The following is a 13,268-nucleotide window of genomic DNA, read 5'->3' as shown; positions in this document are numbered from 1 at the left end:
ACGTCCTTTTAGGCCCATGATTTTAAGTCTAGGAAAAATAAGAACAGAAAAGTAAAAGATAATTGTAACTTACATTTATTCTGAAATTTGGCTATCACTGTCCTACTTCTTTCTAAATCTCTTTCTTTTTCAATTAGTTCTCTTGAAAGAAATTCATTCTGAAAAAAGCAGAGACAACAAAATTGATTTTTTTCAACAAAATATCACAATAGTCTATAGTTTTCAAGTTAAAAGTTTGATCAATTAAGTATAACAAAACAAAAAAAAATGACTATGAAGACATAGCAGCAATCATAAAAATAAACTAAAATCTAAACAGTAAAACAGATGGTGATCTTCCTCCCACTTTCTCCCTCTCCCAACATCCATGATAAAAGGCAAAAAGATATAATGGTTTTTGTCTTTAGTACCACAATCATCTCTTTTAATGTTCTGCCTTTACACTACCTGTTCTGCCTGGCTTCTATGACGTTCAAGTTCTATTTCTGCATTTCTACTCTGTGCTTCTTTGATCAATAATTCCTGTGCTATGATTTCATTCTAAAGAAAAATTTAATAAATTAGACAAGTCAATGAGTTCATATCAATGTACTGCATTTTAGATTTTAAAAAAGTAAAATGTGTATAACTCATGTTAAAATGCAAACAAAAATATTCTAACTGTAATTGTTACAGAACTTTCTTAAAGATGTCTTAAAAGAGCAACCACAAAAATATAAGTTGGAGAAAGGCTCACCTGAGATCTAAGAAATACTAGTTCTCTCCGTAGCTGTTCTATAAGATTTTCAAGAGGATGTATCTGAGATAATTTTGATTGTGCAGTAATAAACACAGGGTCTGGAAGATTAACCTCAAGCTTATTTTTCAATATCTCTGTCTGTAAGGGTACTTCACTTTTTACTACATCTTCTTTCAAATTGATATCAGCGTACTTTATTTGGGTATGAACCTGTTCTTCTTCTAATGTTGCTACTTGTGATTTATCCATGTCTGTTCTATTTTCATGAATTTGTTGACAAAATATTGCAGATTTTTGCCTAAGTGATAACTTCTGCATTATGTCTGAAGCTGTTGATAAGCCGTGAAAAGATGAATTGCTTTTTTGTACAAAACTAGTCTTCTCTAGTGCTTGATGGCTTCTTGACTCTTTCTTCACACAGTCATCAGAAAAATGGCATACGTCATTTATTTCTTCATGGCTTTCCCTACTAAAGTTGCTGACTAACAATTCTAGATTTCTTGAAGACTGCAGACATGGTGCTTTAAAAATCTCTCTTATTGTAATGGTTTCTGGAGTTGAATTATCTTTTACTTGCATGGATGAAGAAAGTCTAGTTAAAGGGACAAAAGGATGCAATCCAGTTTCTACACTATGGTGAATTTCAGATAACATTCTTGATAATGATCCTATGGTCATATTCTCTTCTGGCTCATTCTGATCTGACTGTGGGGTATTGAATGATGATCTCCTATGCAGCAGCTCTACTTTATCTGAACTCCTAATCTGTATTCAGAGTAAATAATGTCTCATTAATCAATCTTTGAATCGACAGGTTATTTAAATAAGCAAATATTTCCCTCTACTTATTTATCAACAATAATAAGATCAGATGTTCAAGAATGAGATAAAGGGGGAAGAAATGAAAGCACAATAAAAATATTTTCCCATACTCTCTTTGCAATACTTTACTATTACCTTTGATTTTGCTTCACTCATATTTTTGAGGCTCAATAAATCCAATTTTCTTTCACTTATTCTATCTCCTTGAGAAATGTTTTCAGTTAGGTTCAGGTCCTCAGTGGTTAATCCTATACATAAGAGAATTAACAAACTAAAAACATTAAAATAACCCTTCTACTATTCCAACATTTTAATTCTTAAAACCTACAATCAAGTTTTAACCCAGAGGAAGAATAATTGTTTCCAAACTCCCTCCAAAATTCTACATAGCCAATACAACCTTCTGATCTAGCTCACTTTCAATGAACTATTAATAATGTGAGAACCTAATTTGAATTTCATCTTCTCTACCATTCTTTGCCTATTCTATATTAAAGCGTTACTTAATAAGCACCAGTTAAAAGACATATAAAGTAAATATAAATGATGAGTGATAAGTAAACTGATTATTATACTAATAAATTATGAAGTTTCATTTATTGAGAAAGTTTTGGATGTATTATAGAAATCATAATGCTAAAAAGAACCACTCTGCTATTATTCATATACGTGCTTGGGGATTTGGGGCAAGCGAAAAAGATATTCCTTCTGTGTGGTCTTCTTACAAAAAAGCACTGCAATGGCTATTCTAAAACTTAACCAACTGTTCTCTTTAGCTCAAGTAAAATAAACCAAAAAAAGATGCTAATTTATATTCAATAAAGCATTACTTTCACCTAGTAAAGAATAATTTAAGGCCAGCCATGGTGGCTCATGCCTATAATTCCAGTACTTTGGGAAGCCAAAGTGGATGGATCACTTGAGGTCAGGAGTTGGAGACCAGCTGGCCAACATGGTGAAACCCCATCTCTACTAAAAATACAAAAATAAGCCAGGCGTGGTGGCTCACGCCTATAGTCTCAACTACTCAGGAGGCTGAAGCACAAGAATCGCTAGAACCTGGGAGGCAGAGGGTGCAATGCGCAAGATCGCACCACTGCACTCCAGCCTGGGCAACAGAACAAGACAGACTCCATCTCAAATAATAATAATAATAATAATAATAATAATAATTTACAAGAAAAGCTTTTCAATGCATAGTCCTTAAGGAAAGGCAAAATGTTGAGTAACATATATTAACATAAAAACTACTAAGTTTTATTATTGTTAATCACAACATATTGGTGCTGTCTAGAAATTAAAATACTATACCATAAAATTTTCAAATATTCCATAATTCTAAGGTTTGTTTTGTCTGCTTGTTTGCTTAATTTTTGTTACTTTGTTTTGTTCATTTTTGCCTATTTCAGATTTACGACTGAACCCACTGACGCTCACTTATCTCCTTCAGGCTGTTATTGTCATTTATTAAATTTGCAACAGACCCACAATAGAACAGCAAAAATAGCTAACATAAATAATTTCATATCCAGACAATTCACTTACCAATAATTCTTTTTAAAGGTTTAGAATAACTGAGTATACCTGAAGTTGCACTTCTTTTTCCTCTTTCTTGAGCCATTTGACGAATTTTTTTTTTCAGATCAAGTCGTTCTTCCTCTAGACTTTCAATCTGCAAAGTATAAATTATTAGTATTTCTCTATAGTTCAACCAAGAAAATAATCAACTGACTACCACACTTGCCTCTTTCAAAAGAATCTGGTTTTCAGCTCTGTACTGCTGCTGTTTTAAGCGTTTGCTATTTCTAAATTCAGTTAAATCAATCATTGTCTTTGGTTCAAGGCCTAGAATAGAAAGCAATACAATGAAAAACTTAATAAACTGCAAAAATGTCAATATACCATCAGGCAACTGGTTATAATTCACTTAGCCAATATCACTGAAGAATGAGATAACTATCTGTGAAAGAATTTTCCAGATATTTAAACTGTAACTCGAGTTAAAATTTTATCACAATTATTAATGGAAATCCTAACAAAAACCTAATGTAAACTATAAACAAAGATTTGGAGCTTTTTAAACATAGAAAATATGATGTCCATGACAGCTACCTAGACTAGCCAGAAGTCGTCTTTAGGAACTTCCAGATTCTTGGCTGTGATCTGATAGTCCAAGTGGATCAGAAGTCTAACTTGGGGTCCTAGCACAACTATGGATCCAAGTTAGATACTTTTCACACATATATATCTGTATAAAATACTTATTTGTCTATTTATCTTTTCTTTAGATAATAGTTTTGACAAATGATCATTTTAACTAAGAAAGCATTAAATGAAATTTAGCAATAATGAAATCCATATTTAGATATTTATTTTCATTTTAAAGCAGCAACTTAGTCTGCACTATCATAACACTTAAATTAGTAATATTAACTATTTATTAATAAGCTATTTATTAAAATAAAAATATAAACTCTCAAGCTATATTACTAATTACTCCTTAAAATACTCAACCAAAGTAAAATGTAAACAGTCCGAATTATAAAAGTCAAGTACTTAAAAATCTTTAAAAGATTTTAACAGGCCAGGCGCGGTGGCTCATGCCTATAATCCCAGCACTTTGGGAGGCCCAGGTGGGTGGATCACTTAAGGTAAGGAGTTGGAGACCAGCCTAGTCAACATGGTAAAATCCCATCTCTACTAAAAATACAAAAATTAGCCAGGTGTGGTGGTACACGCCTGTAATCCCAGCTACTCAGGAGGCAGAGGCAGGAGAATCACAACACAGAGAGGTTTAAACATCTCATCTGTAACAAGAGCATTTTGCAAACAAATGTGGGTAATACATACCCTACTTTTGTTGGGGAAAAAAAAAAGGTTAACCTCTGATATGTGGTATTAATAAACTTTCATTTTTTTAAAGAAGCAGCTATTACTGAAGAGATGCTAGACTGAGTAAGGCAATGTTCCAGCCCTGCCCACCCACCACTCCAATACCATAAAATCTGATTCCACTTCAATCAGGTTAGCTCCACTTTTATTTGTATTAAACATTTTATAAAAGTATTTGAGGCCGGGCGCGGTGGCTCAAGCCTGTAATCCCTGCACTTTGGGAGGCCGAGATGGGCGGATCACGAGGTCAGGAGATCGAGACCATCCTGGCTAACACGGCGAAACGCCGTCTCTAGTAAAAAATACAAAAAACTAGCTGGGCGAGGTGGCGGGCACCTGTAGTCCCAGCTACTAGGGAGGCTGAGGCAGGAGAATGGTGTAAACCCAGGAGGCGGAGCTTGCAGTGAGCTGAGATCCGGCCACTGCACTCTAGCCTGGGTGACAGAGCAAGACTCCGTCTCAAAAAAAAAAAAAAAAAAGTATTTGATAAGAAGCATTAAACTACTTAATAAATAATAATAAACACAATTTAAATTTAAATTTAAAAAAAAGACTTGTAAATCAGGCTGAGCAAACTATGTAACTTAAAAGATGGCTTACCCACACGCTCTCTAAGTGCCTCATTTTCATCAAGGAAATCATTGATCTTCAATTCAAGTTTATTGATTTCCTTTGTCAATATTTCGATCTCTCGATCTCTGATTTTAATTTGGTTTTTACAATTCTTTATTTCAACGACAGCATCTTCTAAACCATATACTCCCTGAAAAATATCCAATCTAATTTAAAATATAATATGGTTTACTTTAATAAATTTATCAAGTTCATGTTTTTTTTTACTAAGTCTAAAGGAAAATGTACATATGCCTATAATTTATATCATTATACCTGTCTTTTATTGTGCTTCTATAAACCAAATCCAGTAATAATAATGATGTAATATGTAACAGTTAAAACTTTCCAGTATAATATCCTAAAGGTAAAGTGACTCCGAATATGTATTACATATAAAACACTTACCAAAATACTAAAAGAATTAGTAAAAGCAAATCAGCAATACCAGTAGAATAAGTAAGTCATTAGTTGCTTGAATCAGCTGTAACCAATGAAAAAGTAAAAAGTGGAGAGCAGGTTGTATTGACCCAGTATATTCCTGTCATAAATTCTGTCAAATTGGCCAGTGGTGTCACATCTACATGGTGGCCCAATGAACACAGATAACAAAAAAAATGTAATCCTGCTGCCTCATCAAAACTGATTATTTGGACAAATCACTTGTGATCAAAGGTTTGAAAACAATTCTCCTGACAAAAAGTAAATGCTCAAAGATTTCAATAGTTCAGTATAAATTAATGAGGATAACCTTTATCAAAAGACACTTATGGAATGTTTTTTAAATGGTATGCAGTAAATAGCACAGAATAGTCTGTGAATGGCAAGAATAATTCTAAGCTCCTTAAATGACAAGATAAAAATACATACCGATTCATAATCTTTTAACCTCTTCAGAGTCTCAACTAATTCTTTATCCTTTTCCCTAGCATCAGCCTCAGCCAGTTCAGCTGTTCTCTCAGCCTCTTTAGTTTTCTCTTTTAAAATGTCTAACGTTGACTGAATTTTCATATAATGAGTCTGTTGAGAAAGGGTTGAAGCACCTACAGAGTAAAAACAAAAATCATTAATTGAATTGACGACTTATTCCTTCAAATCAGTGATTCCAATATGGTGGCAAGAAAAGTGGTATGCCATTAAAAAAAACTCCTCTAAATTTGTCATTTTATATTTCTAAGATGAAAGTTTTGTTTCGGTTTTACTAATACAATTAACTAAAAAACTAAAGTTCAGCAAAATCTTCTTAGCTGAAGGGGTATGGATTTTAAAAGGTTGCAAAATACTGCTTTACAAAGAATGATCATTGTGACACAGACTGCTAGCTATTCCTAATATTTAACCTCCCTTTTGTCCACTGTACTAAAACTATGGATTTTTAGCTCGACATATGGCCATTTGAAATAAAGAACTAAATTTCCACTGACATACAAGCAGCTATGTGTGGTCATGTCAGTAATGGAATATAAATGCAAAGGTCATACGTGAATTTAAAAAAAAATGTTTTTAAAAGAAAGGAGTAATCTTTATCTTTCCTCCTTCCTACTAGCTGAAATCCACATGCATATGAGGGTGGCAACTTCACATGAATTAGAAACCACATGTTGAGATAGGCATAGCAACAAGATACAGGGTCCCTGATAGGGAATATTTGTGCATCTGTCACACAAATCCTGCCCTGGTTGCTTCAACTTTGTCTATATTATAGAGAAATAAATTTCTGTCTTGTTTAAATTATTGTACTATGCTTGATTTTTCCACCACTTGCAACTAAATTCAATCCAAACTAAGCTAAAAACTTCCTAAATGCCTACTTGTAATATCTTACTAAATTGTTAAAAAAACAAAACCTAAGATTGCTATCATTCCAAAATTTATTGACACAGATTATTCTCACACTCAATCATAATAAGCATTTACTAATATATAGGTTATATATTTAATATTGGACTTAGGCATAAGACTAGTATGTGAGATCACAAAAGTTTTTACGAAATGAGCCCAGCTGTCTGGAGCTAACAGCTAAGCTGTGGAACGTGACACAGGCTGAGTTGTCCCCCAGTATCTATTCTCCCTTTCTTCCACATATCTACTCTCCTATCATTCTTCCACATGGCCTATACAATAAACACTGTATTTGCCTGCCTATCCTTCAGCACATGCTTTTAACTCTTGTCCCCTCTTCCTCTCTCTTGCTGTTTGGGATACAGACATGAGATAAAGCTGCACTGCATCCATTTTGGATGGGCAGATGAAGGCAACACCCTGGAATGCTTAATTCTAGGCCATTATGTAGATGAGAAATAAATGTCTATCTTGCTTTTGCCATTATTCTTCAGCTCTCTGTTTCTGATAACTAAACCTAATCCTAATTTATGAAGGAAGAATACCATTAGCCATTGCGTTTTACAAGTTAAGTTCAAGATACAGAGTACAGTCTAGTACACACACCTTCTGTGAGCTTTAGGGATTATATAACTATGGACTGACTAAAGTGTTATTAGATAAGTTCTTTTCCTATGTGACAGCAGAGATCAATTGCCACTTTTTCTCCTAGTAACCAGAATATGCACAATCCATACTATTAGTCATCCTTTTAAAGCAGTTTAAACTACTTTCAAAGTTTTCTGATACAAATATAATAAACACATATATAGAAATACATAAATACATATATATATGTATAGTGGGCTCTTGAAGCTATTCAACAGTCATACCACATTCTCCACATCTTCAGTCTTTCAGATGACCATTTTATACTTTCGCTTCTCTTCTTTCTCCTCAAACTTATGAAACATCTTCTCCTATCCTCACCTTCAGCTAAGAACCTTGCTCCCTTGTTCACTGAGAAAAAAAGCAGCAACCAGTTTAGAACTTCAACAAATTCCCATTACCAGGATGTCTACCAAGTCACCTATATTTATATCTATACACTCTACCTTCTTTTCTGTAATTATGGATGAACTCTATGTTCCTAGTTAAGGCCAACCTCTTCACTGGCACACTAGGATCTCATCCCATTGCATTCTTAAAATATTATTGTTCCAGAAGTTCTCTCTCTACACTTCATTGATTCATCAATGTTTCTTCTTTAACGGAGCTTTTCTATTAACCTAAAATCATGAGTTATTTCTTCCATCTTAAAGAGAAAAATGTTTTCTTAAACCCTCTTTCCCCTCAAGCTACTACCTTGTTTTCCCCTTCTCTTTATAGAAACAGTCCTGGGAAAGAGTTCCTGTATTTCCTTATTACATTTCCTCTCTACCCATTTTCTCTTGAACCAAAAATGACCATTGCTAAGTCCAATAGTCAACTTCTAGTGATCATCTTGACCTATCAGCATCAATGAATACAGCTCTGAAAGCAGTTGTTTCTTCTTCTTTGGTTACATTCCTCATGTGGTGTTCAGGGCTCTCCAAACTCCTGCTTTTCCTCCGAGCTCTCTGGGCTTTCCTTTTCAGTCTCCTTTGGTTGCTCCTTTTTATCTCCCCAGCTGCTAAAGTAGAAGTTCTTTAGATTTTTCTTCTTAATCTACATTTACTTCCTTGGTGATCTTAGCCAGCCTCATTACTTTAATTACTTTTATGGAGACAGTTACCAAACATATCTTTAGCCTAGACTGCTGTCCTAAACCTTATACAAGCGCCTACTTAACACCTTCACTTGAATGTCTAATAATCATCTCAAACCTAACATATCTAAAATTAAGCACCTGATTATCTCTCAACCTGCTCTTCCCACAACACCACCATGACCAAAACTTTTGGTTCAGACCAAGAGTTCTCTCTCTCTCACATCCTACATCTGATCTGTTAGCAAATTCCATTTTTATCACTTTCAAAATACATCCAGAACTGCTACATCCAATAACTCCACTGCTACCACCATGCCCCAAACCACCATCTCCAGATTATTGCAATCATCTTCTAACAGGTCTCCCTGCTTTTTATTTACCACTCCTACAGTCTACTACAAACACAGTCTAAGTCAAATTATATCATTCTTATCTTCAGAAACTTTCCACGTTGTCCCTTCTCACTTAAAAGCCAAGCCTGCACAATGAACTATAAGGCCCCATATGATATGGCCTCAGTTTACCTCTCTGATCTTATCATTGCCCCAATTGCTGACTCTACTCCAGCCAAAAAGACTTCTTTGTTGTTCTCAAACATGCTTTGTACACTCCTACTTTAGTGCCTTTGAACTTATTCTCACTGCTTAGAGCCATCTGTATGTTTTACTCCTTCACTTCCTTTAAGTATTGGTTCCATTATCTCCTCAGCAAGGCTTTTGCTTCATTTTCAAAATTACAACCATACCTGCAAACACCATATCACTACACTTATACACACATACGCGCGCTGAATCACTATTTCTTCTTCATGTCATATATATACGTGTGTGTATATATGTGTGTGTGTATATATATTTAGCAATTATAAAAAACATGTCTATGAATTTCCCATGAACAGTTTGCATTAGTGTGCCCTGGCATAACTATAGTATGTAGTGCTATAGAAATATAACACAGATATTGTGAGAACTTATATTCATAGAATTTGATGTGTTAAACTAGGTAATATGGCTCAGGGTAAGGAGAATATGATGAAACATTAATTTGAGTAAGATTAATGTGAAATGACCTCTGAAAACTATCAGCAATGCTGCTACACTGGTCAAAATTTTATTATCCTCCATTCTTTAATTATAAAAAATTAAACAAAAATAATTGTATCACAATTTTTCATACCAGTGACCTGGTAATAAAAGTTAATGTAATTTTCACCAGAGGAGAAAAATAATAGAAAATACATCCATCATTTACAAAGGTAAGCACTAGTAATATAAGTATAATAAAAAATAATATCACGTACAATTTTTTGAAAATATGATAAAATTCAAATGGAGAAAACTCAATATTGACTTGACATTTTATTTTAATAAATATAAAGTACTTTAAAAACAAAATGATATATAAAATAGCTTTATATATTTATAAAAATACCTTTGTTTCTTTGAAGCTCATTTTTCAAATCCTCAATAATAAAAGTATTCTTTTCCATTTCTTTTGTATATTGTTCTACTTGTTCTGTGAGCATCTTAATTTGACTGTCTCGTTCCTGTATACCCTATAAAATATTTTAAAACAATATATATCCCTTCATGAATATTAACCTAAAAAGGTAAGGAAAAAAGTAGGTCTGATTTTTTTCAACAAGACTGTAGAACATACTTTCTTGTGGGTTAAAGTATGCCTTTTACCATTTTGTACACTTTAACTGTAATAAACAATGATACACATGATAGGTACACTGCTGTTACTCCAATACTGAAAGATGGATATAAAGGCTAACACTCTGGAAAATAGTATTTCCAGAACTCCCTAATGTTTGTGGCTTTTACAATTCCTTACGTTACTTTCCTCATCCTCCATTCAATTTCATCTTTCTACCATTCTGTATGTTTCTGTTTTGCTCTGTGCTTTCTCTTTTATTCTACTTAGCTTTTTCCCCTTTAGTACTTTATTCAAAAATATTGTCCCCTGTAATTGCTCTTACTCAGCATATACTTTTCAAATCATCTTCTCACTTTTGGACTATAACTACAGCACAAATAATAAAAGTGTGACTTCCTTTTATATGAGTTATTTTCACTAAAAATAAAATAGGCAGCATAATCAAATTATAACCATGCTTTTAGCTTATTTCACATTGTGTAGGATATGTTAGGACTAAGATACAGTAAAATAAACCTTAACAGAGTATTAAATTATTTTAAAATTTCCAAAAGTTTTAAATCATTTCTTGTTAATTTCTAACCAAAACAATATGTGTACTATCCACATAAACATAGAAAAATAAACAACTCTAGTTCTAACTCTAATCTGGACTCCATAAACTTAATTCTAATTTTTTATTGGGACCAGATGGCATAAGAAATTTCAAAAGACATTATTATACAGTTGCTAATACAAGCTGCTAGACTAGGCGCTGATGATATAATAAATAAAAGACATCGTTCAAAGTTCCAACCGTAATAAAACTGGTTGATAAACCAAATTCTGGTAGGATTTTACCTGCTGTAGAGCCATAACATTACTTTTATCAGCATCTAGCTGAGCATTCTTAAGTTTCTCCCTTAGGTTATGTAACATTTGCTGATACTCAATAATTTCATCATCTTTAGAAGACAAAATAAGCTAGAAATAAACAAAATAGAATCTGTTATGCAAAACGAAAGTTAATAAAACATTCTTCATTATCATAAATAATATACACCATTAATAGATTTATGATACAGAAAATAAAAGTTATTTGAGGTGAGAAAGTATGAGCAACTACTGGCATAATCTTTGTCCCTTTTGTATATCTGACCTGAAATTCAAATAGAAAATGATTTTAATATATACACTGAATTTTCTTAATAATTCAATCTTTAAAAATATTTCAACCTTTCAAAACTCATTTATAAACAAGAAGTACTTCCATACAACTGTGAAAAGTTTTATACAAATGATCTTTATGAAGGATGAATTAAAATGCAACTAAGACGCATAAAATATCTTGAATAAATGAAAGAAAAGTTATCTTGTGTTCTTTAGCTAGGAGGACTAAATATCATAAAAAGGTTTATCCTAAATCAATCTATAAAATAATTTATAAATTTAACACATACCCAATAAAAATCCACAAGATATTTTTTAAGAACTGGACAAGCCAGTTCTATAATTTACATTAAATATGTTCATAAAGAATTCTAAAAGCGGAAAAATGATAATGTTTTTAGACATTAAAATATACAAAAGTTAAAACAAGTATACACGGCTGGAAAATAGATAAATCAATTTAATAAAAGAGACTCCAAAATTAAATTCAAATTCAAAAGCAGTATATATAAAAATGAAATTGTATTTCAACAGGAGAAAGATGAAATAATAAATGATGTTTGGACAACAGAGTAGCTCTGTTGCATCCATATTATACTCCTTACATCAAAATGAATTATATGTTTCAAAGATTTAAATGTAAAAAAAAGGCCAGGCAGAGTCACAGCCTGTAATTTCAGCACTTTGGGAGGCCAAGGCAGGAGGATCACTTGAGGCCAGGGATTCGAGACCAGCCTGGCCAACACAGTGTGACCCCATGTCTACTAAAACTACAAAAATTAGCCGCGCATGGTGGCACATGCCTGTAATCCCAGCTACTCAGGAGGCTGAGGCACAAGAACCACCTGAACCCAGGAGGTGGCATTTGCAGTGAGCTGAGATTGTACCATTGCACTCCAGCCTGAGCAATTGAGTGAGACTCTGTCTCAAAAAAAACAAGATATTAGGAGAAAAGATGAGAAAACAAGTTTATACTCAGAAGCCTTTCTCATTATGACAAATGTCAAAAGTCATTTAAAAATAACAAATTTAACTAAGCATAAAAAGAAATATTTCACAGCAAAAAATGCCATAAAGCAAAAAAAAAAAAAAAAAAAAAGTGACAAACTGGAAGAATGTATTTGCAACATACATGACAATTACACTTGCAGCAATTTATTCCACAGACATACTTGTACATTTGCAAAATAACATATATAAGAATATTAATTAAAACAGTTTCTAACCCCAAAATTGGAAACTTCATAAACTTCACAAATTATCAAATAAACACCTGTATATAAAGAAAAATTACATAGCCTTTAAAAAGAACAGCAATACTACATGTACTGATATAAAATAATTATGAAAAGATATTAAGTCAAACACAGTACAGAATACATATAACATGTTACCATTTACCCCGCCAACATTAAATCTGGTAAAGACAACTGTTTTTTCTAGGGGTTGGTAGACTACGCCCCACAGGTCAAATCTGGCCTCCCACCTGCTTTTGTAAATAAAATTTTACTGGAAAACCACCTTGCTCACTCATTTACATATTGTCTATGGTTGCTTTCATGCTATAAACAGAGTTTAGTTATAGCAGAGACCAGGTGGTCTAAAATATTCACTCTCTGGCCCTTTATATAAAGTTTATGGAGGCTTGACTGATTCTATAGGCCTTACTTCCATTGCTACTGCTTTTGTTTAAAATATAGGTTATCTGAGCTTTCTAGATGCTAACCAATTCCAAACTGCCAACAAGATTTATGTGAACCCTACTAGAAAGCAAATGACTCTAGAAGTGATAGCTTTTAAAATTAGAATTATTCATTCAGA

At 33.0% G+C, this 13,268-nt stretch overlaps 1 protein-coding gene across 6 annotated transcripts in view; it reads right to left on the bottom strand.

Annotated features, from left to right (window-relative positions):
- Window positions 1-13,268, bottom strand: part of LOC105483770 (centrosomal protein 290) — a 97,553-nt gene that overhangs the window by 70,398 nt on the left and 13,887 nt on the right. For 3 of the 6 annotated variants that reach the window (XM_011744747.3, XM_071071329.1, XM_011744748.3), the window contains 10 exons: window positions 11,139-11,261; window positions 10,068-10,191; window positions 5,936-6,108; window positions 5,054-5,216; window positions 3,306-3,406; window positions 3,146-3,233; window positions 1,697-1,809; window positions 737-1,504; window positions 448-540; window positions 74-158 (listed from right to left, as the gene is read on the bottom strand). In XM_011744747.3, the coding sequence (XP_011743049.2) occupies window positions 74-158; window positions 448-540; window positions 737-1,504; window positions 1,697-1,809; window positions 3,146-3,233; window positions 3,306-3,406; window positions 5,054-5,216; window positions 5,936-6,108; window positions 10,068-10,191; window positions 11,139-11,261 (1,831 nt within the window). Of the gene's footprint in view, window positions 1-73; window positions 159-447; window positions 541-736; window positions 1,505-1,696; window positions 1,810-3,145; window positions 3,234-3,305; window positions 3,407-5,053; window positions 5,217-5,935; window positions 6,109-10,067; window positions 10,192-11,138; window positions 11,262-13,268 lie in introns of those variants that run through there. The other 3 variants (XM_011744750.3, XM_011744751.3, XM_071071330.1) reach the window with 3 other exon arrangements.

The sequence above is a fragment of the Macaca nemestrina genome, chromosome 10 (assembly GCF_043159975.1).
Source record: "Macaca nemestrina isolate mMacNem1 chromosome 10, mMacNem.hap1, whole genome shotgun sequence".
Lineage (NCBI taxonomy): Eukaryota > Metazoa > Chordata > Mammalia > Primates > Cercopithecidae > Macaca > Macaca nemestrina.
The sequence above is the reverse complement of the archived record's forward strand: the minus strand, read 5'-3'. Positions and strand labels throughout refer to the sequence as shown.